The sequence below is a fragment of the Phacochoerus africanus genome, chromosome 2, assembly GCF_016906955.1.
Source record: "Phacochoerus africanus isolate WHEZ1 chromosome 2, ROS_Pafr_v1, whole genome shotgun sequence".
Taxonomy (NCBI): Eukaryota; Metazoa; Chordata; class Mammalia; order Artiodactyla; family Suidae; genus Phacochoerus; species Phacochoerus africanus.
In genome coordinates this window covers 18,341,365-18,364,354 of record NC_062545.1, presented here as the reverse complement: position 1 = coordinate 18,364,354, position 22,990 = coordinate 18,341,365, and the positions used below count along the sequence as shown (strand labels likewise).

At 33.8% G+C, this 22,990-nt stretch overlaps 1 protein-coding gene across 3 annotated transcripts in view; it reads left to right on the top strand.

Annotated features, from left to right (window-relative positions):
• Nucleotides 1-22,990, top strand: part of STXBP5 (syntaxin binding protein 5) — a 170,945-nt gene that overhangs the window by 118,508 nt on the left and 29,447 nt on the right. For 2 of the 3 annotated variants that reach the window (XR_007133504.1, XM_047769986.1), the window contains exons 19-22: nt 2,567-2,632; nt 7,476-7,535; nt 7,637-7,684; nt 19,278-19,328. Coding sequence is in view for 2 of the 3 variants with exons in the window: in XM_047769986.1 (XP_047625942.1) it covers nt 2,567-2,632; nt 7,476-7,535; nt 7,637-7,684; nt 19,278-19,328 (225 nt within the window). In the remaining variant the exon portion in view is untranslated. The remainder of the gene's footprint in view (nt 1-2,566; nt 2,633-7,475; nt 7,536-7,636; nt 7,685-19,277; nt 19,329-22,990) is intronic. The other variant, XM_047769988.1, reaches the window with a different exon arrangement.

Here is a 22,990-nt window from a genome sequence, read left to right as displayed (position 1 = left end):
ATAGCCCCACCCAATAAGTAAAGTACACTACAGGTATGCATTGAAGATATTGCAGGTCTAGCCCCAGACCACCACTTTAAAGCAAATATGCTAACGAAGCAAGTCACATGTCTTTTTGGTTTCCCGGTGCATATAGAAGTTATCTTCACAATATACCATAGTCTGTTAAGTGTGCAATAGAATTATGTCTAAAAAAAAAAAATGTACGGACCTAAATTTAAAAATACTTTATTGCTAATAAATCTAACAAACCATTATCTGAGCCTTCAGCAAGTTATAATCTTTTTACTGGTAGAAAGTCTTGCCTCAGTGTTAAAGGCTGCTGACTCATCAGGGTGGTGGTTGCCAAAGGTTGGGGTGGCTGTGGCAGTTTCTTAAAATAAGACAAAAGTGAAGTTTGCCTCATAGATCAACTCTTACTTTCACCACTGATTTCTCTGTCATGTGAAATGCTGTTTGATAGCATTTTACCCACAATCAAACTTCTTTCAGACTTGGAGTCATCCCTCTCAAACCCCACCACTGCTTTATTAACCAAACGTATGTAATAGTCTAAATCCTTTGTTGTCATTTCAACAGTCTTCCCAGCATCTTCACCAGGAGTAGATTTCATCTCAAGAAACCAGTTTCTTTGTTCATCCATATAAGAAGCAACTCCTCATCTGTTAAAATTTTATCGTGAGAATGTAGCAATTCAGTCACATCTTCAGACTTCCATTTAAATTCTAGTTCTCGGAGTTCCCATTGTGATTCAGTAGTTAACGAACCAGCTAGTATCCAGGAGAACGTGGGTCTGATCCCTGGCCTCACTCAGTGGGTTAAGAATCCGGCATTGCTGTGAGCTGTGGTGTAGGCTGGCAGCTGTAGCTCCAGTTCAGCCCCTAGCCTGGGAACCTCCATATGCCACAGGTGCAGCCCTAAAAAGACAAAGACAAAAAAAATTCTAGCTCTCATGCTGTTTCCACTGCATCTGCAGTGACTTCCTCCACCAAAGTCTTGAACCTCTCGAAGTCATCCATGAGGGTTGGAATCAGTTTCTTCCAAACTCCTTTTAATGTTGATATTTTGACTTCATCCCATGAATCACAAATGGTCTTAATGTCATCTAGAATGGAGAAATCCTCTGCATAAGGTTTTCCATTGACTACTCAGATCCATCAGAGGATCCGTCTATGACAGCTAAAGCCTTACAAGATGTATTTCTTAAATAATAAGGTGTGAACGTTGAAATTGCTCCCTGATCCATGAGCTGCAGAATGGATTTTGTGTTAGCAGGCATGAAAACAACATTAATCTCAGAGTACATCTCCATCAGAGTTTTAGGTAACCAGGTACATTGTCAATGAGCAGTAATATTTTGAAAGGAATCTGTTTTTGAGCAGTAGATTTCAACAGTGGGATTAAAAGATTCAATAAACTGTTAGACACAGATTTGCTGTCATCTAGGCTTTGTTGTTCCATTTATAGAGCACAGGCAGAGTAGATTTAGCATACTTTCTGTGGGCCCTAGGATTTTCAGAATGTAAATGAGCGTTTGGCTTCAGTGTCAAGTCATCAGCCACTTAGCTCCTAACAAGAAAGTCAGCCTGCCCTTGAATCTTTAAATCCAGGTATTTGACTTCTCTCCAGCTATGAAAGTCCTAGATGGCATTTTCTTCCAATAGAAGGCAAACTTCATCTATAATGAAAATCTGTTTGTTGTCTGGTATAGCCACCTTCATTAATTATCTTATTAGCCAGATCTTCTGGATAACTTGCTATAGCTTCTACATCAGGGACTTGCTGCTTCACCTTTAACTTTTTTGTTTTGGAAATGGCTTCTTTCCTTAAACCTCATGAGGTGGTACCTCATTGTAGTTTTGATTTGCATTTCTCTCACAGTTAATGATGTTGAGCATCTTTTCATGTGCCTGTTGGCCATCTGTGTATCTTCTTTGGAGAAATGTCTGTTCAGGTCTTCTGCCTATTTTTCAATTGAGTTGTTGGGTTTTTTTGCTCTTGAGTTGATATCATGATATCACTTATGATGTCACTTATACTGGAATCTAATATATGGCACAAATGAACCTATCTATAGAAAAGAAACTAATGGACATGGAGAACAGACTTGAGGTTGCTGAGGTGGAGCGGGAGGGAGTAGGATGACTGGGAGTTTGGGGTCAGTAGATACAAACGATTGCATTTGGAGTGGATAAGCAATGAGATCCTATTGGATAGCACAGGGAGTTATATCCAGTCACTTGTGATGAAACATGAAGGACGATACTGTGAGAAAAAGAATGTATATATGTATGTATGACTGGGTCACTTTGCTGTATAGCAGAAATTGACAGAACAATGTAAATCAACTATAATAAACAAAAATAATAACTAAAAAGATATATCAAAATGGTCCTCTATTCTTAACTCAAAACTGATGATCATAGTGACGTCGATGCCAGCATAGTCTGTTAACCTCCTGGGGTTTTTTTTAAATGGACTGTCATTAAATGAGTACTATAAATAGAAAATAAAACTGCACTTATATAAACGTGTGGTATGACTTGGTTTTGCTTTTGTTTTTTAGCAGGTCTCTGCGATATTAGTGAAGGGACTGTAGTCCCAGAGGACCGCTGCAAATCTCCGACTTCTGGTAACTCGGTTTTTATTTTGTTAAAAATTATAAATTCTACAAAAAGAAAAACAATATAGCATGTCAGTTTTTTATAGATAAGCATTTTAAATACACCTCAAAGGAACTTTTTTTGTCACATATTCATTTTAAAAGTCATAACTATATTCTTTGCATAAGTGAAATGAAATGCACTAGATAAAAATTCACAGCTATTACCTGTTGAAAGTAGTGTAACTATTTACTTAGCTTTTTTTTTCAGGAAAGTATATTTTACTTCTTAGCACTAGATCAAAGGTTTTAGTTATTTACAATCTTATCTTTGCTCTCGGCGTGCCTGGAATCATTTGGTAGAATAGTGCTCTAATCCTTGAATAATATCCATTTAAATGTTATGAAATATTTTAACACTTATTATTTAATGGTGACTGTGGGCAGTTAGAATAAGTGTAGACTAGTTGTATTTGTTTTTGATCAAAGTAATATGTGATATAATTTTACACCGGTATTGAAGCATTTGTCTTTTCTTCTCTATATATCGGTCTTCTGTAACCTATAATATATATTAATGTTTCAGAGGAACATTATTTTTTGGGTCTAAAGATTAGGAGGATCCCGAATTTATTTATTTTTTAGTGGATTGAAACTTTGCTAAAATTTAACAGGGTTGACTTCATATTTTTAACTGCCATTTTATAAAATCATGTGGGTTGGAAATTTTTGTCAGCTTTCTACTGGAAAGATTGTTCTTAGCATAAAGCAGCACTGTCTTAGACAGATTTGATCCTTCCATAGGTACTTCTCCTACCTCAGGAATAATTTTAAGAATGGGGAAAATTAAGCAGTGCATTTTACTTTATTCCCTCATATTTCAGTTTAGCATTTTATCAGATCAAGGACTATAAAAGCTTTTATGATGTTTTCTTTTGAAAATCACATTTTTCCGATATTGCTCAAGTCAGTCATTTCTTTTCTTAAAATATATGCACCTTCTGGTTTTCTTTAAGTTTAATATGTAAGTTCATTCATCACACTAATAAGTACTGGTAATAAAACATTATAGGAATCACTCATATCACTCACATCCCAGCACCTAATATTAAGGCTGAACATTGGTAGAATAATATTGAACAAATAATATGGAACAATATATGTGTATTTCCCATCCCTCAGGACAAGACTTATTTCTGAGTATAATTCAAAATATTATATCTCTTTATTATTGCTGATCTTCCCCCAACTGTATATAGTACTATTCTTCTCTCCTCACCTTCGCTAAAGGCAATGTGAATGAATTTGTCAGTATGTTAAGTCCATAAGCCAAATTGGATAACTTGGACATGTGGTATATAATCTTTGAATATATTAAACGACCACCAAATGTGTCTTAACAAGATTCAGCCCAAATAGATTAATACTCCTTTTCATCTTAAGTCAGACTTTCAATAGGTGTGTATATCTAGCAATTTGGAATAACCCAACCTGAGGTAATTGTAGATTAGTATATATTTAAATATAAGGAGATAAATATAAAAAGTGCATAGAGGTAAACCCCCTCCAGATTCTCTCTTTGTACCAGAGAAATTCAGACATTGTTCAACATTTTCAAATATACTGTGCTCTTTCATCCACATAAAAGACAGTATAGTTTTAACATGCAGAAATTGATATGACACTAGGCATTTTATTAGGTGTGTTTGAAATGCAAAGTAAAAATCATCGATAAAGCACAAATTCTTTAGACATAAACTCTAGCTTATTTAGTTTAGTCTTTGATTATGCTCTGAAAGATAGAATTATCTGCATATTCATTCATGCATATCAGGAAAGGCTGCTTTTACAAAAAACAAACCAAACTTTAGTAGACAGTAGTTGTACCTAAAACATGTTTTACATAGAAGGAGGTGGATGTCAGTCATGCATAAGTACTAAGAAGTATCGTAGAAACTACAATGAAAGTTCTGGAAATAGTTAGTAGAAAACAGTGTTCATAATTATGAAAGAAGAAAAAAAATGTATAGAAGTTGGTTGGGAGTTCGACTGAATCCCTCATACATACTAAGAAGACCTCTGTTATGGAAATGAAGAGTAGCTATGTGCCCTTTATCAGAACCAATGTATTCACTTGAAATAATACAGATAAGTGAAAAGAAACTTTTTTTGAAAAGCTTTTATATCCCATAACCAAGATTTGTGATCCCAATAGTTTAGCCAACTAATATAAAATCTCTATTCACAAATCATCCTGGAGTTCCCGTCATGGCACAGTGGAAACGAATCCGACTAGGAACCATGAGGTTGCGGGTTTGATCCCTGGCCTCACTTAGTGGGTTAAGGATCCAGCGTTACCATGAGCCATGGTGTAGGTCATAGACGCAGCTCAGATCCTGCTTTGCTGTGGCTGTGGTGTAGGCCAGCAGCTATAGTTCAGATTAGACCCCTAGCCTGGGAGCCTCCATATGCTGCTGGTGTGGCCCTAAAAAAGACAAAAAAAAAAAAAAAACCATCCTGAGAAAATCCACATTATGAATATAAGTTTTCCCTTTCAGTTTATTATTAAATAAACCAGCAGTCGCTCTAAAATAGAAAATTATTTCTACCATCCTGAATTAACATAGAAAATTGTTTCTGCCATCTCCATTTGATCTTTGTTTCAAAGAACTCAGATTCACTGAACAGTTTAGCAGTGTTGGGATTTTTTTTAGAATTGCATCCAAAATTTGTGTATGTGTATGTATTTGTATATACATATATGTATATGTACATTTAAATTGAAGAAAACCCAGAGCCATATACCATGAGATAAATGGTGCCCTCAGGAGTTCCCATTTAACCTAGGAAAAAAACAAAAGCTGTCTGTATTTTCTGTGTTTATCATAGTAATTTTTGTAAAATATATTCAAGTAGAAAATACTAAAAACATTTTTGGAACTTTTTCATGAACAATCACAGAAGTTATGGCAACCAATAGTAGACATTTTCAATTAGTGGAAAAATACATATTACTTTACATTTACAGTTTTATGTTGCCTATTTTTATGCTATAAATATTGAACATTTTTATAATTTAATGTTTGTGTTTAGATATGCTATCTTGCTTTTACTCTGATATGAAATATATCAAAGCAAGTATTAATAAATATTTATACATGCATATGTTTATATAGTATCAGAGGTGAATATTTTAAAGTATATATAACATCTTCTCATAACCATTATCTCCTTTAAATCTGAATTATATTTATATGAAAATTGAGTCTACCTGTATCTATTCCTAAAAAATTACTGAGTTTATTGTCACTGAGGTGAATTTTTTTGCTATAGGATTTATGAAGATCTACAAATGCTATTTAGCAAAATAACATAGCTTTAGAAGAATAATTTTTGTAAGACTGTATTAGAAGTAATTGGATTGTTCCAGTATTGACAGGTTTTACTCGGTGTGAGAAGACCCTACAATAATATTTTCAAAGAAAGAAAAGTACAGTTTTGCGGGGCAAGGGGAGGTCAAATATTGACCTTATTAAGGCTTAGTACTTTCACTGAGACAAAAATGAAATTAGCGCAGAAAAGCATTTTATTTACTTAGTTATGTTCTTGATGTTCACTTTTAGCAGAAAAGCTTTATTCACTCAGCAAATGTTTACTTATAGAGATTCCTACATGCAGAGCGCCCCAAGAGTGCAGAGGGGTGCAAAAATCAATTATATGGGGTCCCAGCTTCTCAGTCCAGTGGGAAAGGTCAGATGTGTAAGCTTAAAGTATGAGTATACAGGTGATTAACATCGTAACAGAAGTAACAGGTAAACTTTTACAGGAATTCAAAGAAGAAGTGGTTAATAGCTGGAGAGATTGTACGCATTTTAATGGTTTTGGTATCATTTGAAATGTGTCATAAAGAATAGGTTGGAAAGGAATCTGACTGGTATCCATGAGGATGCAGGTTCGATCCCTGACCTCGCTCTGTGGGGTAAGGATCCAGTGTTGCCTAAGCTGTGTTGTAGGCTGGCAGCTACACTTTCAATTCAGCCTCTAGTCTGGGAACCTCCATGTGCCATGGGTGCAGCCTTAAAAAGACCAAAAAAAAAAAAAGAATGGGTAGTTTGACTCTAATGAAAGTCAACTAGAATACTACCTAGGATCCCATTTTTAATAAAAGATTTATGTTAGAAATTAAAGAAATACGATGAGAAATTAGAAACATCTTTTTAAGGAAAAAGGACAAATAAAATCTTAACTATGAAAATATTAGCTAAACTTACCAAAATTCATAGCTGAAATAAAGTTAAATATTTCTTAACTCAAAAAAATTAAATAAATATTTGAATATATCTAAACTTATAGGTATTCTCACTATTTTAAAGACCTCTATGGTAATAGTAGAATTTATATATGATTTTGAAGTTTGTGTCTAGAAAGCTAACTCTAAAATAAACTTTACTGATGTAGTACTAGTATAAGATTCTAAGTGCTGCTAGATAAGCCTTCGTCAGTTAACTAATATCATGAACTCCTACATTTTCTTTCAGAACCAGTTAACTCCTTGTATTTTTATTTATCCGTTTTCTAATTTGTAACATATAATGAAATTTTGCCAAATGGTTATAAATTATAGAAAATTATTATAGATTAGAGTTGGTACTTCAGATTGGGCTACCATGAAAGATAATGCACTACTAATTGCTCTTCCTACTGTAATATTATAAGAATTATTATTAACTTCATACATGACATTTTTTCTTGTAGCCAGTAATGTGGGAACTTGTGGTAGGGATTATTCCCATCACTTTGTATTTTCCCTGTGACAACTCAGTGTTTGTGACTGACTATGTGCCTGTTCCTTCCGTTGTCTTCATCTGTGTAGGTTCTTCATCACCACACAATTCAGATGATGAACAAAAAATGAATAATTTTATAGAAAAGGGTATAGTATCTTATTTTAAAGTATTTTCTTTTAATTATATTTAATTCATTTAGTTTACTTTTAATAGATTTTGACATTTTATATCAAAATATTATTTTCAGTGAAAATCAAAAGCAGAAAGTTTTCCAAGATGGTAGCCAGTGATATAGGTAGGAAATAGACATTTCTATTTTATTTCTAATCCTTGCTATATGCAATGCTAACTCAACACCAGAAAATTATCTAATGCATTACATTTTGTATATATTAATTTGTTATTCCTATGCTAAACAATAATCTCTTGGGCTGTGTTTCTTCTAAACTCATTGGGGCAAAATTATTAAAAAATCAGTTTGATTGGGGTTGTTCTTCCTCTGACTTAACAGTGTGAATTGTTCTGTTTTTATTTTTGCTTTACTTTAAAATAAAGCAGGGTTCAATTTATGCATAAATGGTACACTTCTGTACTCCCAGATTTTTAAATTTTTTTCTTTATAGTTTTATTTGCATTTTTTCCTGCCTTTATTGTTTCCTCCTAACATTATCAAGCTCCCAAATTTAAAGGAAATGGTTCTTTAAAAGATAGACTTTTAGTCTATTATCTGTGCTACCCTTGGGTTAAATGGGAATATTCAAGTAAAAATGAATGATACTTTGAAATTATCTACTCCAAGATTTTCAAAGTTTCAAATTTGGGGGTAAAATATATAATTAAACTTTAGGGACAGAAACTAGGGTTTTTTAGTCATAAAAGTTTGAATATTGTCTGAAGATTTTTTGAAGCCTGAGAAACACCATTTTATTGAAAGAGAATATACTTAATCTTTAAATCCAAAAATTTTTATTATACTGTTAATATATTACTTATTTCTCCAAAAAAAATCTTCTACCATATATTCCTTGAATTATATTAAATTAAATGAATTTCTAGACAGCTGGAATAGCTTTACCATTTTTCAACTAATAAGGTTTAATATGTAGCAATATCAAATTTCAAATATTCCACATGTTGTAAATTGAACCCTGTTTAGTCATATTAACATTGGCTGACTTTAGCACTTCTGGTCATTTTTTTTAAATGAGGTGGTTTATTCTTGGGCAAAGGGCTCTTCATTTATAGAGAATCAATTATCTCTTTATATTTGTGGTTTTTCAGTGAATCATTTGGTAATAGTTAAATCACATTCATTATCTATGAGCACTATAGCATAATTCTTTTTCCAGCCAATTTCCTTTTTAGGTATACTATCTGAATAGTACTTGAAAGGGTTTTTTGTTTGTTTGTTTTTTGTTTGTTTGTTTGTTTTTCTGTCATATAACATAAAATATTAAGAGTCCTTTGCTCTACCAACTGAGCTGGCTGGGTGGTTTAATGTAAAAAAATAGAAGGGGCTTTCTTATATATAATTTTTCAAAGAACTTGCAAATTTTAAGTATGTAGGAATTTTACATTGTGTGAAAGTTACTTTATACCTCTCAAATTTTTTAATAATGTAACTATTTGATTTTTGACCCTGGGGTTGTGTTTGCTCTGTTAAATATGTTGACTCACTTTTCATTTCCATCTTTTTCTGTTATGAATAGAATATGTAACATGGAATATCTGAGTTTGAATTTTTGAAGGATTTCAATTAATAAATTTCTTAGGACTGAGAATATTATTGGAAGAATAGTTCTTTGATAACAAAGAAAGCAAGAAGTTTACCAGCCAGTTTTTCTTTTTGTCATGCCAGTTTCTATAGCTATATTTTCTGGAAACATGTTTAATTTACTTAACTTTTCAAACTTTGTTAGTTACACAGTTACCTATAATTATCTTTCATCTCCAGAAACCACTGTTATATCTCATGTTTTATGTATAATTTTGTTTTCAGTTGTAATCTTTCAGTATTATTTTATTGATGTGCAATTGAATTACAATATTATGTTTCAGTTGTACAACATAATGATTCAATATATTTATATATTATGCACCATACAAAGTTATTACAATATTAGTGACTATAGTCCCTGTGCTATACATTACAGCCCTATGACTTATTTATTTTGTAATTGGTAGTTTTTTAATCACAATATATATCCCAAGGTAGATAGACAGAAAACTCAAATTTTTCTTCATTCAGATGGAGACTGTACCATTTTAGATTGTAAAGTTTTTGCAGTTTAAAAAAAGTTAACAGTTTATCTCTCTACATTAGTGTCTACTTTTGTAATAAGATTTAGCATAAAATATGCTCTTGAAAAACATAAATGTCAGTGAAACATTGGGAAAAAAATCATAGACTCTCCCATACACCTCTCTGTCAAGATTTGTTTTCCGGGAGTTCCTGTCATGGCTCAGCGGAAATGAATCTGACTAGTATCCTTGAGGAAGCAGGTTCGATCAGTGGGTTAAGGATGTGGTGTTGCCGTGAGCTATGGCCTAGGCCAGCGGCTACAGTTCCAATTTGACCCCTAGCTGGGAACCTCTATATGCCATGGGTGCGGACCACCAAAAAAATGTTTTCCATTTGAAGCTTAATGGCATCAAATGTCCTAGGACTCATTGATCCTTCTGAGCTCACTATGTTCCCTGTCATCCAGTCCCTTGCCTGCTCTGCAGTATCCTAAACCTCATGAAAGTATCCCCTTGCTCTATATCTACAGAGGTTTATTGCTTCCACTTTGGCAGTTATGCAGTGGCCTAATCAGAGAAAGCATAAGATTTAAGCGTAGAATCTCCCAGGTTGGCACTGGTAAAAGAACCAACTTGTGTTGAAAGCTGACAGAATGTTTTGGCTGTGAAATTTTGTCCCTGCATTGCACCTGTTCTTTGACAGTAACTGCCACTTGTGTCATATTGGAGAGGGCAGGACCAGGGGATGTACAGGATATAATGTTCACTTTAACAATCTAACCCAGCCTGGAAAATCAACTTTTTTTTTTTTTTGGCTGCCCTACAGTGCAGCTGAGATGGCTGAGACAGTAACAATATTTTTTTAATAATATACTTAACAATTATAGGTCTTCTGACACACTGTACCAACTGTTATTAATTTTTTCTTAATTTAATCCACTCAGTAACCTCAATTAGCTCTTTGTTTTTATTTCCCTGTTTTACAGACAAGGACACTAAGAGTTAGAGTGTTAAGATGTCTGTCTCTTGGTTACACAGCTGGCGAATGTCAGAGCCACAATTTACAGGTGGTCCAACTCCAGTTTGCCCTCTTCAGCAAAGGGCATTGTGTCTTAAGACAGTTTATTGAAGGCTATAAGTGTTCAAAGGCAAATCTATTGTGTGATTTGTAACTAGATAATCTAGTTATGACCCTCTTCTATGTACATGGTAACCTGGAAAAAAGATGGCTCATATTCAGTTCTGTACATGTGCTAGGTCCTGGATACCGTCTTGGTACCAATAACCCAAACATAATATTAACAGTGTCTGGAAGTCTGCCTTCCTCAAAGAGCAGACTCAGGTGAAAGTAGCTAGAGTGGATAGTCGAGTTCCCTAACCCATCTTCCCAAAGCCTGGCTTCCTTGTTTCTTTCCTGACTGACAGCTAACTCAGGTAAATGATACTGACGATGACTTCCTGGTACATGCCTAAGAATATATAACTTTAGTCTTGTAAATTTAACAGCAAAAATATAGCAGAGTATACTGCAATTGAAGCATCCCTAAAGAAAGTTACATGCATGTAATATACTTACAGTGATTTGTTTTGCCTGTTCATACCTTACAATTCATTTTTGTTAGTAAAATCTTTTTATTGTTAGTAAAATCTTAATGGCCAGCATTTCCAAAATCAGTAACTATTTCTGTAGTTAGTTAGCAGTATCTGTAAATCATTTAGAAAGTAAGATTGTTTATCAATTTTGTATTTGCTCATTATTAACATTTTATAAAACTTCAGAAATATTATGTAAAGCTTTGTATTCCTTTGTTTGTATAAAAATAGTCCTAAAATATATATCTTGATTAAAATATTAAAACAAATTTTTCATCATATACTTATGAATACAATATTTCCAGATGTTGGCATGTTTGATAGATGTTGACATTACATGATTAAACTTCTCTAAAGATTCTATTTCATTTTGGTTATGTTTCATTCTGAAAGTAGATTTCTAGCTGGATTCTATCGTCTACAACCCTGCCCATATCCCATTTTATTACTAATTTTCATATAGAAGAAATGATTATCAAATTGATTACATGAAGCTATGAGTGCGAAATATCACTGGAGATTAAAGAAAAAGATTCAAGAGTAGGATGACTTAATTAGTGCTCTGCCACAACAAATACAAATAATAATAGCTCTATTTAATGAACACCTCCTAAATTCTAGATATTATACTAGATATTTTTCATATGGTATTTGTTAATATAAGGATTATACCTCCAAAGCCCTTTTAATCTCTCAAATTTATGAATGAGTAGTTACTTAGGGAAGAATTAATTTTCTTTCTTAGCAAAAACTGAAGTAATTTTTTAAGTCACTTTAAATGAAGTTAATATCCTCATGAGTTCTTCTACACATAAGTCCCAATGATTCCTTTTATTGTGCTAGAGTGTTCCAACAGAACTCGTCTGTTCTGAATCATTATATTCTAAATCATTAACTCATTAAATCCTACAGTTTTAAAGCTGCTCAAGCCCCTATATTTTTCAAGAGAATTTGGGCCTCAAGTTAAAATGGTATGTCCAAAGTCATATCCCCTGGAAATGACTTAGTCAAGATCAGAATCCAGCTCTCTTGACTATACTATAGCATGTCCCGTCTTTCATATTATATCATCTCTTATGTTGTCTTCCCAATTCTTTCATACTTACAATTTAAAAATAAATTCTCAGGAGTTCCCATCGTGGCTCAATGGTTAATGAACCCAACTAGTATCTGTGAGAATGTGGGTTTGATCCCTAGCCTTGCTCAGTGGGTTAAGGATCTGGAATTGCAGTGAGCTGTGGTGCAGGTCGCAGACATGGCTTGGATCCCACGTTGCTGTGGTTGTGGTGTAGGCCAGCAGCTATAGCTCCAATTCGATCCCTAGCCTGGAAACCTCCATATGCCATGGGTATGGCCCTAAAAAGACAAAAGACAAAAAAAAAAAATTCTCAGAAGTTTATCTGGAATTTGCCATATGAATTTGAAAAGGTATGTGTGAAATTAAGGAGACTTTTAAAATTTTTAATTATTCTAATTCATTATAAAGCTCAAACTAGTAGTGATATTTCTAGTTTATATTCCCCAATATTCAATCCAAAATGTGGCTGTTGCATCTATAGAAGTTCATCTGTATATTTAATCTGCACTTTGGCCGTCAAAAGAATAGAAGCTCATCTTGAAAGAGAAGATGAGTCAAGTTTGCAGTAATACCGTTTTTACAGGTAACGTTAATGTTTCCTACTTTGAAAAGAGATTATTACCCTTAATTTGTCAAAAACTAAATTTTACAAGAAAATACTTTAAAACCATTATACAAATCGGAGTTCCTCTAAATGAATTCTTTTTCTTTTTCAGGATGGCTAAAATCTGAAGAGTATGACATATTGTATATTCAAACTTTAATTCTATTTCTGAGTGTATTTTCTGTCAAATTTCACAATAAAGTCTGCTCAGCAAAGCCTGTTTGTGTTTTCTATACCACTACTTACTATATATGCGTCTCTCTATATAAAGAATCTTTTTCTTCCATTAGGAGGATAAACAGTGATCTTTGTAGAGATAACTTGCTGTTTGCTTCCTAACGTAAAGAAAACCAGTCCAAATTAAAGTTACACTACTGAAATAATATTTGTCAGCTATTGTTTGAACAGACTATTAACATGGCAGTTTATTTTCTGTCATTACTTACCTGTTTATTTGCTGGGGTTGCCATAGGAAATAAGGAAAATTTTTCCTTCTAAGGTCTCCCTCCTTGGCTTGCAAATGGCTACCTTCTTGCCGTGTCCTCACCTTGTCTGTCTTCTAGGCACAGGCCTAGAGAGACGCACTTCTGGGCACAACCTTGGTGTTTCTGTGTGTCTAGATTTCTTCCTCTTACATGTGCCAGTCAGATTGGATTAGGGCCCCCACTAAGTGGCCTCATTTCAACCTAAATCACCTCTTTGAAGCCCTATCTCCAAAGAGGTCACATTCAGAGGTCCTGGGGGTAAGGGCTTCAGTGTACAAGTTTGGGGGGAATAATTCAGCCCATAAAATTTATTATGTTGACCTTATGCAATACCTTCTATTCTCTAGAAAATGCTCTGAGATATTTTTAATTTTGGTGATGTCTTAAACATTAAATTTTATGAGTCTGTGGAAAATAGAGATAGGAAAAATATTGGAAGACAAAAGCTCTAGGAGTTCAAGAATTAAGAGAACTTGTCATAGCCAGATCCTTGCCAGACAGGTATTAATATCTCTTCAAAATTCCCCCTTCATTTTAGGCAATGGATGTGTGTTCTATATTTCCAGAAGTTCTCTTTTTGATTAATAAGCCTATATTTGTCTTCTTTTTCTCTTTATTTCAATTTGTGAAGAAGTTCAACTTCTTACTAAAAATCCCAGTGACAATTTTTGTTGGTTTTTTTTGTTTTAGTTTGGTTTTTTGGTCGTTTTTGGCCACACTGCGGCATATGCAGCTACCGAGCCAGGGATCAGAGAAGAGCCACAGCTGCAGCAACGCTGGATCCCTAACCCACTGTGCTGGGCCAGGGATCAAGCCTGCGTCCCTGCAGCTCCCAAGGCATTGCTGATCCAGTTGCCCCACAGCTGATCCAGTTACACCACAGCAGGGGCTCCAGTTTTTGTTTATTTGTATTTTCATTCATTGTCCTGTCTACTGGACACACCTTAAGTGCTAGATACATACATAGGTGTAATATTTTGCAAGATAAATTCTGTTCCCCAAGTTCATAGAATTTATATTCTATCATGGAAGATAGAAATTGACATTATTAGTTCAAATGACTATTAAAATAATGTGTGAGAAAGTTTCTAATTCTTGGTCTCACTTCACCCCTTGGATTTCTTGCTATATCTATACTACAAGCTGATTTTTGTCTTTTTTAAAAAATTCTGATTTCTTTTATTTAATATACATGCATTTGAACATTATTCTTGAAAAGAGTTGCATTCGACCTCTGCAAGTGGCAAGAAAAATAGTATTGTCACTTTATTCTTATTATTGAACCTCTCTCAATATAAACAAAGATCAGTTTGCTTTTTTGGTATCTTCATACTGTCATGAGAAGTCACTTTACCTTTTGTTGGTACACTGCTTAATATAAAACTCATACCCTGAAAAACAGAAGTTATAGTTCTATTTTCCTTTAAGAAACTATCCTTAGGGAGTTCTCTTGTGGCTCAGTGGGTTAAGGATCAAGAGGTGTCACTTCTGTGGCTCTGGTTACAGCTATGGTATGAGTTCGATCCCTGGCCCATCAACTTCCACATGTTGCAGGTGGGGGGAAGCAAGGTGGAACTAAAGGAAAATTGCAAAACATCTGTTTAATTTCAGAGAAGCGATAGGAATCTCTGTAACTGAAAAACATTTACAAAGATCTCTGCAGTCACAAAGAACTAAAAAGCATCAACAATGATGAAACTCATCTTGGTATAATGATCCAAGCAGTCTCCTTGCCTTGAGATTTGCTCCCCTTGAACATGCATCTTTCCTTGGTATTGAAATTACCATTGCAGACGTGATTGGTGTGATCAGGTATGACTTCATTATTCTTGGCAAGCAAATGCAGCTCTGTACTGCTCATTCAGCCAGCCAGCTTGATATCCTCATTCAGGTTTATAAGAAGAGGAAGTAAAGACTCAGATTAACAGCCTGCTAAGATACATCCCTGGCTCCAGTTTTCTTCAGATTGAAGAAAATTCTTTACTGTGATTCCCGTTGTTTCTGCTGTGGACAAAGGCATGGAAAAAGAGAGCTAGCTTATACTTTCTAGTGACAAAGGATTTAAGAGCAAAGAAGACACTAGGTACAGGGGAAAGAGTTGAAGAATACACAGCTGAAGAACAGAAGAACAGTTTGTCCTCCAAGAGCTCATTCAGATCTCATGTTTTCAGTTTGGAAGCCTCAGTAGAAGTTGAATAACTTACAAAGGATGAGCAGAAGTTTCTTTTTTAGTGTGACGAAATCAGCCAGCAAGGGAATTTGTTGAGGAGTGCTTCTGAGACACCCAAGAATTAAAAGTCCATGCTTCAGTAAATGCTGGATATGGTCCGCAACTGCTTTCTCACAAAATCATACCCAGGGTAGAGTGAGTGTATAAGCCAGGAGGACTGACGAGAGGTTCTTCAGAGATCTGCCTCCTCTGCACCTGCCACCAAGAGGTTGACCAAACAGACCTGAAAACAAGGATATTCCTCAGAAGTAGCCACAAAGATTGAAAGATAAAAAAGCCTTTAGCCTGAATTTCAACATGAGATCTTAAGTTGGAAACTTCACCTCTCATAGAAAACTACAGTAAAACTAGCTGAAGTACGAGACTCTTACTTCCAGGCATTGAGCAGTCCAAGAGTTAAAAAAAAAATGAGGTGAGCTGCACAGTCTCTCCAGCTCTCTGCTGGAGAATACTTCGCTGTTGCAGTGCAGAGTGAGTGTACCCAGCCAGACTGGCAGTCTCACTAAACTACAGAGGCAGAAATTGGAGTTCTGGGCAGCTAAAGTGACTGGAATTTGTGAGGCAGGGCATTAGAAAGGAAGGAACTCTGCAAGGGAAATTCCCAGAAATCTGTGGAGATCCAGTGCTGGGTGGGAGGTCGGGGCTGGTCCTCACCTGAGCTGGTCAAGACTCCACTAGGCCTAGTGGCAACCACGTGCTGTGGGGCTGAGAGCTTCCCAGCAATAGCAGAGGTCATGTGATGCTAGGAACAGATCAACTGAGACCTTGCTGAGCACCTCTGCTGATGTCCCAGAAAGGCCACTTCTTAGCGTGAAAGCCATACCTAGACCAAAGTTCTAACTGAAGTGGACCCATTTTAACAAGGAATGAAACCAAGCCTCATAAAACAAAAAGGATCCACCAGTAATTAGTTATGCATGGCAAAACAAAACTTACACCTGTTAAGGTTGACAGTAATTTAATCCAGATGCCAACATATTACCCACTGTTTCCACGTTCAGTCACAAGTTCCTAGGTATGTGAGATAAAGATTCAAAATGAAAATATGATCCATAATGAAGAACTTTTAAAATCAGTAGAAACAACCTCAAGATGGCCTCGATGTTGAAATTAGCAGCCAAGGATTTTAAAGTGGCTGTTTTAACATGTTCATGTACTGAAGGGAAAATGGTTGTAGTGAATGAACAGATGGAGAATATCAGCAAAGAAAATTAAAACTATATAATGACTAAAATGAAATACTAGTACTGAAAAGTTCAGTATCAGAAATGATGAATTCATTGGATGGGTTTAGTATCACTGGTTTGAGACTATAGGGGAAGGGCTGTGAAACCTGAAGACATAAATACAAATTATACAATAAAAACTTCCCAAGAAATGAAATCTTTTCTCCCCTTCCACATAAAATGTAAATTTCTCAGATTATTGCTCTTCTTTGTTATGTTTATATGTATACATTTAGTTTTTGAAGTAAACCTTAAAGTTGAGTAGTTGTGCATGCCATTCTATACTAATGTCCTAAAAATTTTCTCCATTTTCTTGTTTTATTTCATTGTAATATTACCATAGAATTAGGATAAAGAAATATTGATTGTTTACAAGTATATTAATAGCTCATTTGTACAACATTTTACAGTTTATGAAAAAAGTATTATTTCATTTGTTTATTAATAAACAATAACTAACATCAAATCCATACTGTGTGTCAGGTATTATGCTTAATGTTTTGCTTATGTCATCTTATATAATCTTCATAACTATGAAACTGGTATTATTATCTATCCCTGTTTTATAGATGATGAAATGTGAGGTTTAGCGGGGCAAAGTGATTGGCCTAAAGTCACACACCTGGTGGTTGAGTGAATTAGATTCAAACTCAGTATTTGGTCTGATTCCAAATCTAGTCCTAACCACTATACTTAACACTTCTACATTTTACAAACTTTCTGAAACTTATTTAAGAAATGTTTGTTGTGGACTTACTGTATCTGCATACTGGGTTTGGTGAATTAGTTTTGTTTCCCATCCTGAAGTCGCTTTTAGTCTAGGGACCTTGATGCTCAATCTATAGACCAGCAGCATCAGCATATCCTGGGAGCCTGTTAGAAGTGCAGAATCTGACTTAACAAGATCCCCAGGTGATGTGCACATTCAAGTTTTATATGCACTGGTCCTGAAGACCTAGAATAACATAATCAAATCAGAGTAGTGGAGTCTAGAGAGTTCTCTTCATCATCTGATTCTGAAACAGTATCTTTAGATGTACCAAACTGATTTTCCTTCAGATATTGTATGGATATTATTTGTTAGTCTATGTACATTATACCTATGGGTATTTGATGGAAAAACTCTGAATTCTTTTGGAAATATTTAATATTGCATTTTAGAAAATATTTTGAGAGGGATATAATGTCTTCTGATTTTAAGGAAATTGAGTGTTAAATACATTTATATGAGATCAACCTATCAGATTTCATTTGGCTATTTTAGTTTTCTGTCATTTTTTATCTTTAACTGAGATCGATTGAATCTGTGTGAAAATGGGCTATGACTGATTCATATATTCCACCCATTGTTGTTATTTTTTAAAAGATGCTAATTAGATTAATGAAGCTTGGAAATAAAAACTTGATTTCCCCCTATCCTTTCCCAGTTTACCTAATGCCTCTTTCCTAACACTGAATTTGTCATTTTTTTAGATGTGGAAGTTAATGTACTATGACTGGATTTCTCTTTGTTTACATGGCGCCCTTATGGACTAGCAGGGTCTGTTCTTTAAATATCTCATAAACAGTCCGAAATTTAACCCAATATACACATTCATGTATTAACAAACAAATGCTTTTTCAAAATTTCACACAGGAAGCACTATTCTTTTACGCATGCACTGCCACTAACGTGCTAGATGTAGTTAAACACCTCCTAACTTTAAATCACTTCCTAGATTAAGGTGATAACTGATTTTGAGGATGGAAAGTGAATTCCAGTAAGCTTTTACATAGGTTTTTATTATTCTAATATGAAATAGAAATATCTGTAGTTTACATTTTTGGAAATACTCTAATTTTAGACTGAGCATGATGTTTTTACTAAAATGTAAATAAAGATGTTAACATATATGAAGAAATAGCTGAGCCAGATATTTTGTGATGTAGTCAAATACTTCAATTTGATTGTAGATATAGGATTTTCCTATAATCAAGAGATTGACTTGAAAAAATAAAAACAATGAGCCCAATAGCTGTGAAGATGAGGAGCTAGAAAGATTTTGTTATATAAGATACCCAAACTCAGTCTTATGCCTCTATTGTCTTTATCTGCAATACCTTCTTTCTGAGAAATGACTTTGCTTCCCTTAGAAAAGCCTAACCCTTTCCTGAGAGCCTAAGAAATAATTCTCAGTTAGATTTTTTTAAAAGACTTCCTTGAAGTGAGAGCTTCAAGCACTCAAAGATTTTATATCAAGTAAGTACAAACTTATTAAAAAGTTGAAAATAAGATTTACTTTCCACCCATAACATTATTAATCCTATTTTAATTATCTTAGCATCTAGATTTAGTAAGAAAAATATTCATTCCTGTCTTGAAGAGCAATTGGTATGAATAAGTATGGATCACAGATTTTTCAGAACTTTAAAAATGCATTTTATTTTTCAGCGAAGATGTCCAGGAAGTTAAGCTTGCCTACTGACCTAAAGCCTGATTTAGGTAAGTAAAGTAAATAAATGAAAATACATAGTAACTAAACTCTTTAATTTGAAGACAAGTAAATCAGATTTAAAATGACCATTGCAAATCAAGTTTAAAATGACTAAAATGCTTAAGAATTAATAGGCTTTAAAATAATATCTGTAAATTATAAAAGATAATTATAAATTAAGCAAACCAAAATAATATATCTCTTTAGCCCTCATAATTTAAACAAAATTTAGAATATGATTAAAATTTGTGTGATTTCAGATTAATTTCTATTAATGGTCTGAAAACTTATTTTGAATTCTGACTTATAAATTTATGAGAATTTGATATTTTCAAAACAAATGACCAGTTTTCTGTATTACAGTGAATGTCATATCAAAAATTATTATTTTTTGTGATAGTAAGTTGGGAAATATTTATTTTTCTATAGCACTTTCTGTGAAACCTTTCCATTAAGAAAACAGAATGAATATATTCACACATTCCTTTTGCTTTATATCCAGCTCAAAAGTAGCTCCTTTATATCCCAGTGTGGGAACAAATGACATTTCAATAAAGATAAAAAGATTTCATATGGTAAATATAAAGCAGAATTTCTTTTTAAACTCATTTTTTTTTAATTTTAGAAATTTCTCTTTCCTTTAAGTGAATAAGAAGTATGACTGCATACATATGATTTCACCCATCTTTGTCTTAGAAATAACTAGATTCTGTTCTTTGTATTTGCTCATCCACCTCATCTTGTCACTGTTAAATCTCTAGATTCCTTGACTTTCTTTTTATAAATAATTCAGACTTAGATATTGGTCCATTGCACCTTACTAACTTTAGCATCCCTGAATAAGTCTTATCTCAGTTGTGCTTATAGAAAGTGTGTGATTATGAGTGAGTTGTCATAATATCTTCCTTGACAGTAGAAGTAAAAGTTTCTGTTCCTGAAGATAGGAAAAACAATTTAGTAGGACCCTGTAGTATCACTGGTGTTAAGGGAATTAGAATTAATTATAGACTGTAGGATAACATATTTTGAGAGGAGCATAGTTCGCTTCACCATATACCTGAAAGGCACAATTTGATCTCAAGTGCTTAAAAAGGCTTACATTATGCATTTTTTCCCAAGAGGATCCAGAGTTTTCATCAAACTCTCAAAGAAGCCTGTGATTTCAGTAACACCTAATCTACTAGTTAAAATGGTTCTACATCTTTTAGTATCCTAAAAATATGAGAAAACACATGTAGAAGTACTTTTGTAATTAGTAAAAAATACATCAATTATTTCTTAAAAGAATATTCACACTTATGAATTATTTAAGTAATTTAATCCAAGTGTATGCTCTCTGCTTTTATAGATCATCTTTATTCAGTTTATCTTTTACTTGAGTGCCCATGCATCTTAATACCCTAAGCCAATTATGATTTTGAATAATATATACCTTGAAACAATATACATGTTGCCTAAATAGTTTCCCTTCAAGTCATTGGGCTATTAACATGTTTTTTGGTAGAGATTTCATAGCTGGTTATTTTATGTTGACCAGAGAGTGAGTGGGGAAAACAACTGTATTGATAGCTTCAAACTGCCAAATGCTCAAGTAGCTAAGCTGCTGGACTGTCCTGCAGCTTTGGAAGCTTCTGCTAATACAATTCACTTTTGTTTATAGGGAGATTGAGCAACATTGTACTTTCACTGTAGCTTCATCCTGGACTCCATGGCCCACGCAGAAGCCATGGATGATGTTTTTAGACTTCTGATGTCACTTTTCAAGTGTCAAGAACAGGAGGCAAAATATCAAACTGTTATGTATTTTGATGTGAATAGGTTTTTTGTCCTAATTTTTACCCTGACCAAATTCACCTTTTGGCATTATGTTTTGATTGGGGAGGAAGTGGGGGATGTAGAATTTTGTTGTATAAGGGTCTGTGTGGGCAGGAGAGTGTGATATATACAAGTGAAATGTTCTGGGCATCCAGATAACAGGAAAACAATGATTTTATGACATGGTTTCATCAACTAGAGGTGGATGGAGGCATTAATGACAAATTTTTTTCTGACTTTAGATCTACCAGAAGGACTACATGTTCAAGTTTTTTTTTTTTTTTTAAGTCTAAAGACGGAATTTAAAAAAAAATTATTAAAGTATGGTTGGTTTACAGTGTTCCTTCAATTTCTGCCATACAGCACAGTGACCAGTCATACATATATAAACATTCTTTTTTTCATTCATACTGTCTTCCATCGAGTTCTAACCCAAAAGACGGGACTGAACTTTAATGCTCAGTAGTAACCACAACCCTCCACTCATATGATACTGGTGACGTGACTAACCCTTATCTGTCTGGAGTTGCCTCACAGGAAGTTTTAGACTTGAACATGGGCACAAATCCAAACTCTTCCATTAACCGTCTTATCTTAACTTGTCTGAGCTTCTTATTTTATTGTTTAAGTTGTGATAATTCTTTTCAGGGATATTATGTGGATTCAATAAAATAATAAATGTAAAGTTTATGATAGTGTGCAGCACATAGTAGGCCTTAATTAGAGGTAGCTGTTTTCATTTCTGCTCTCATTACTAGAATGAAAATGAAAATTTCTATTCCATTTGTTTAGTTTGCCCAGTTTCTAAAATTTAAGCCACAAAACCCTACAACATTTAACTTAATAGCAGTCAGTGGAAGTTATAATTCATGAACTGCTCAAAATTCTAACTTGTTTTCAAACAGTTCTAGAAAATAAAAGCAGCCTGATTCTTTAAGTTCAAAACTGATTCTGGTTCATTTTTCCATATTAATTAGCAATATGAGTGTCTTTGGTTATCTGAGTTTTATAGAGAAGTCATAATGAAAATGCAGTTGTAGTTTTTGAATTTTATATTGTTAGCCTATTAAATTAAAATAATGTTAACTTGGCCTATTAACATTTTAATTATAATTATTGTGAATTACTTATTTTAATAGATAGCAGCAAAAGTTATTTATACAGCTTAATTTATATTGATACATAATATCAGATTTTGTTATACCACTCATTCTTTTTTTTATCACTAGGTTACAACTGATAAAATAGGTGAATATGTCCATTCACCTTGTATATATATGTTTTGTTAGAGTAACAAATATTTTTATTATTGGAAAATAAATTTAAAATTTCTGTTATTTTACTAAAATGACTTTGGAAACATAGAGTTAACACTTGGAATCAATATCATATGACAAACTCATCCAGGAATGAGCTGATGCTTATAGAAAGTTGTTTCATTTACATTAAGTAGTTCTTTTCTACCGTATCATAATCTGTAACAGGGGGTGCAATCTCAGGCAAAAGAAAAGTATTTTTAGAAACTATACTTAGAAACAACCCATGCCTTTGCCATAACTAGTGGCTTTATTGTTTTTGGAGACTAGAGAAAATCAGGTTGTATATAATTATATTTGGGGGGAATATTTTTAACTCTCATGAATCTAAATTTGATTACCAAAAGCTTTTTGGGGGGGTGTAAGTAAGTTTTAGTTATACTTCTTTATATATGACTTAGAAGACTTGAATGTGTTTTTATTTTTCACAACACTATGAAGTCATTTCTTTCACAGTAGCATTGAAAACATGTGACTTGAGGAATCACTTACTAGATGTGAACAGTAGAAGCTACTAGCAATTTTAATATATTCCCAGT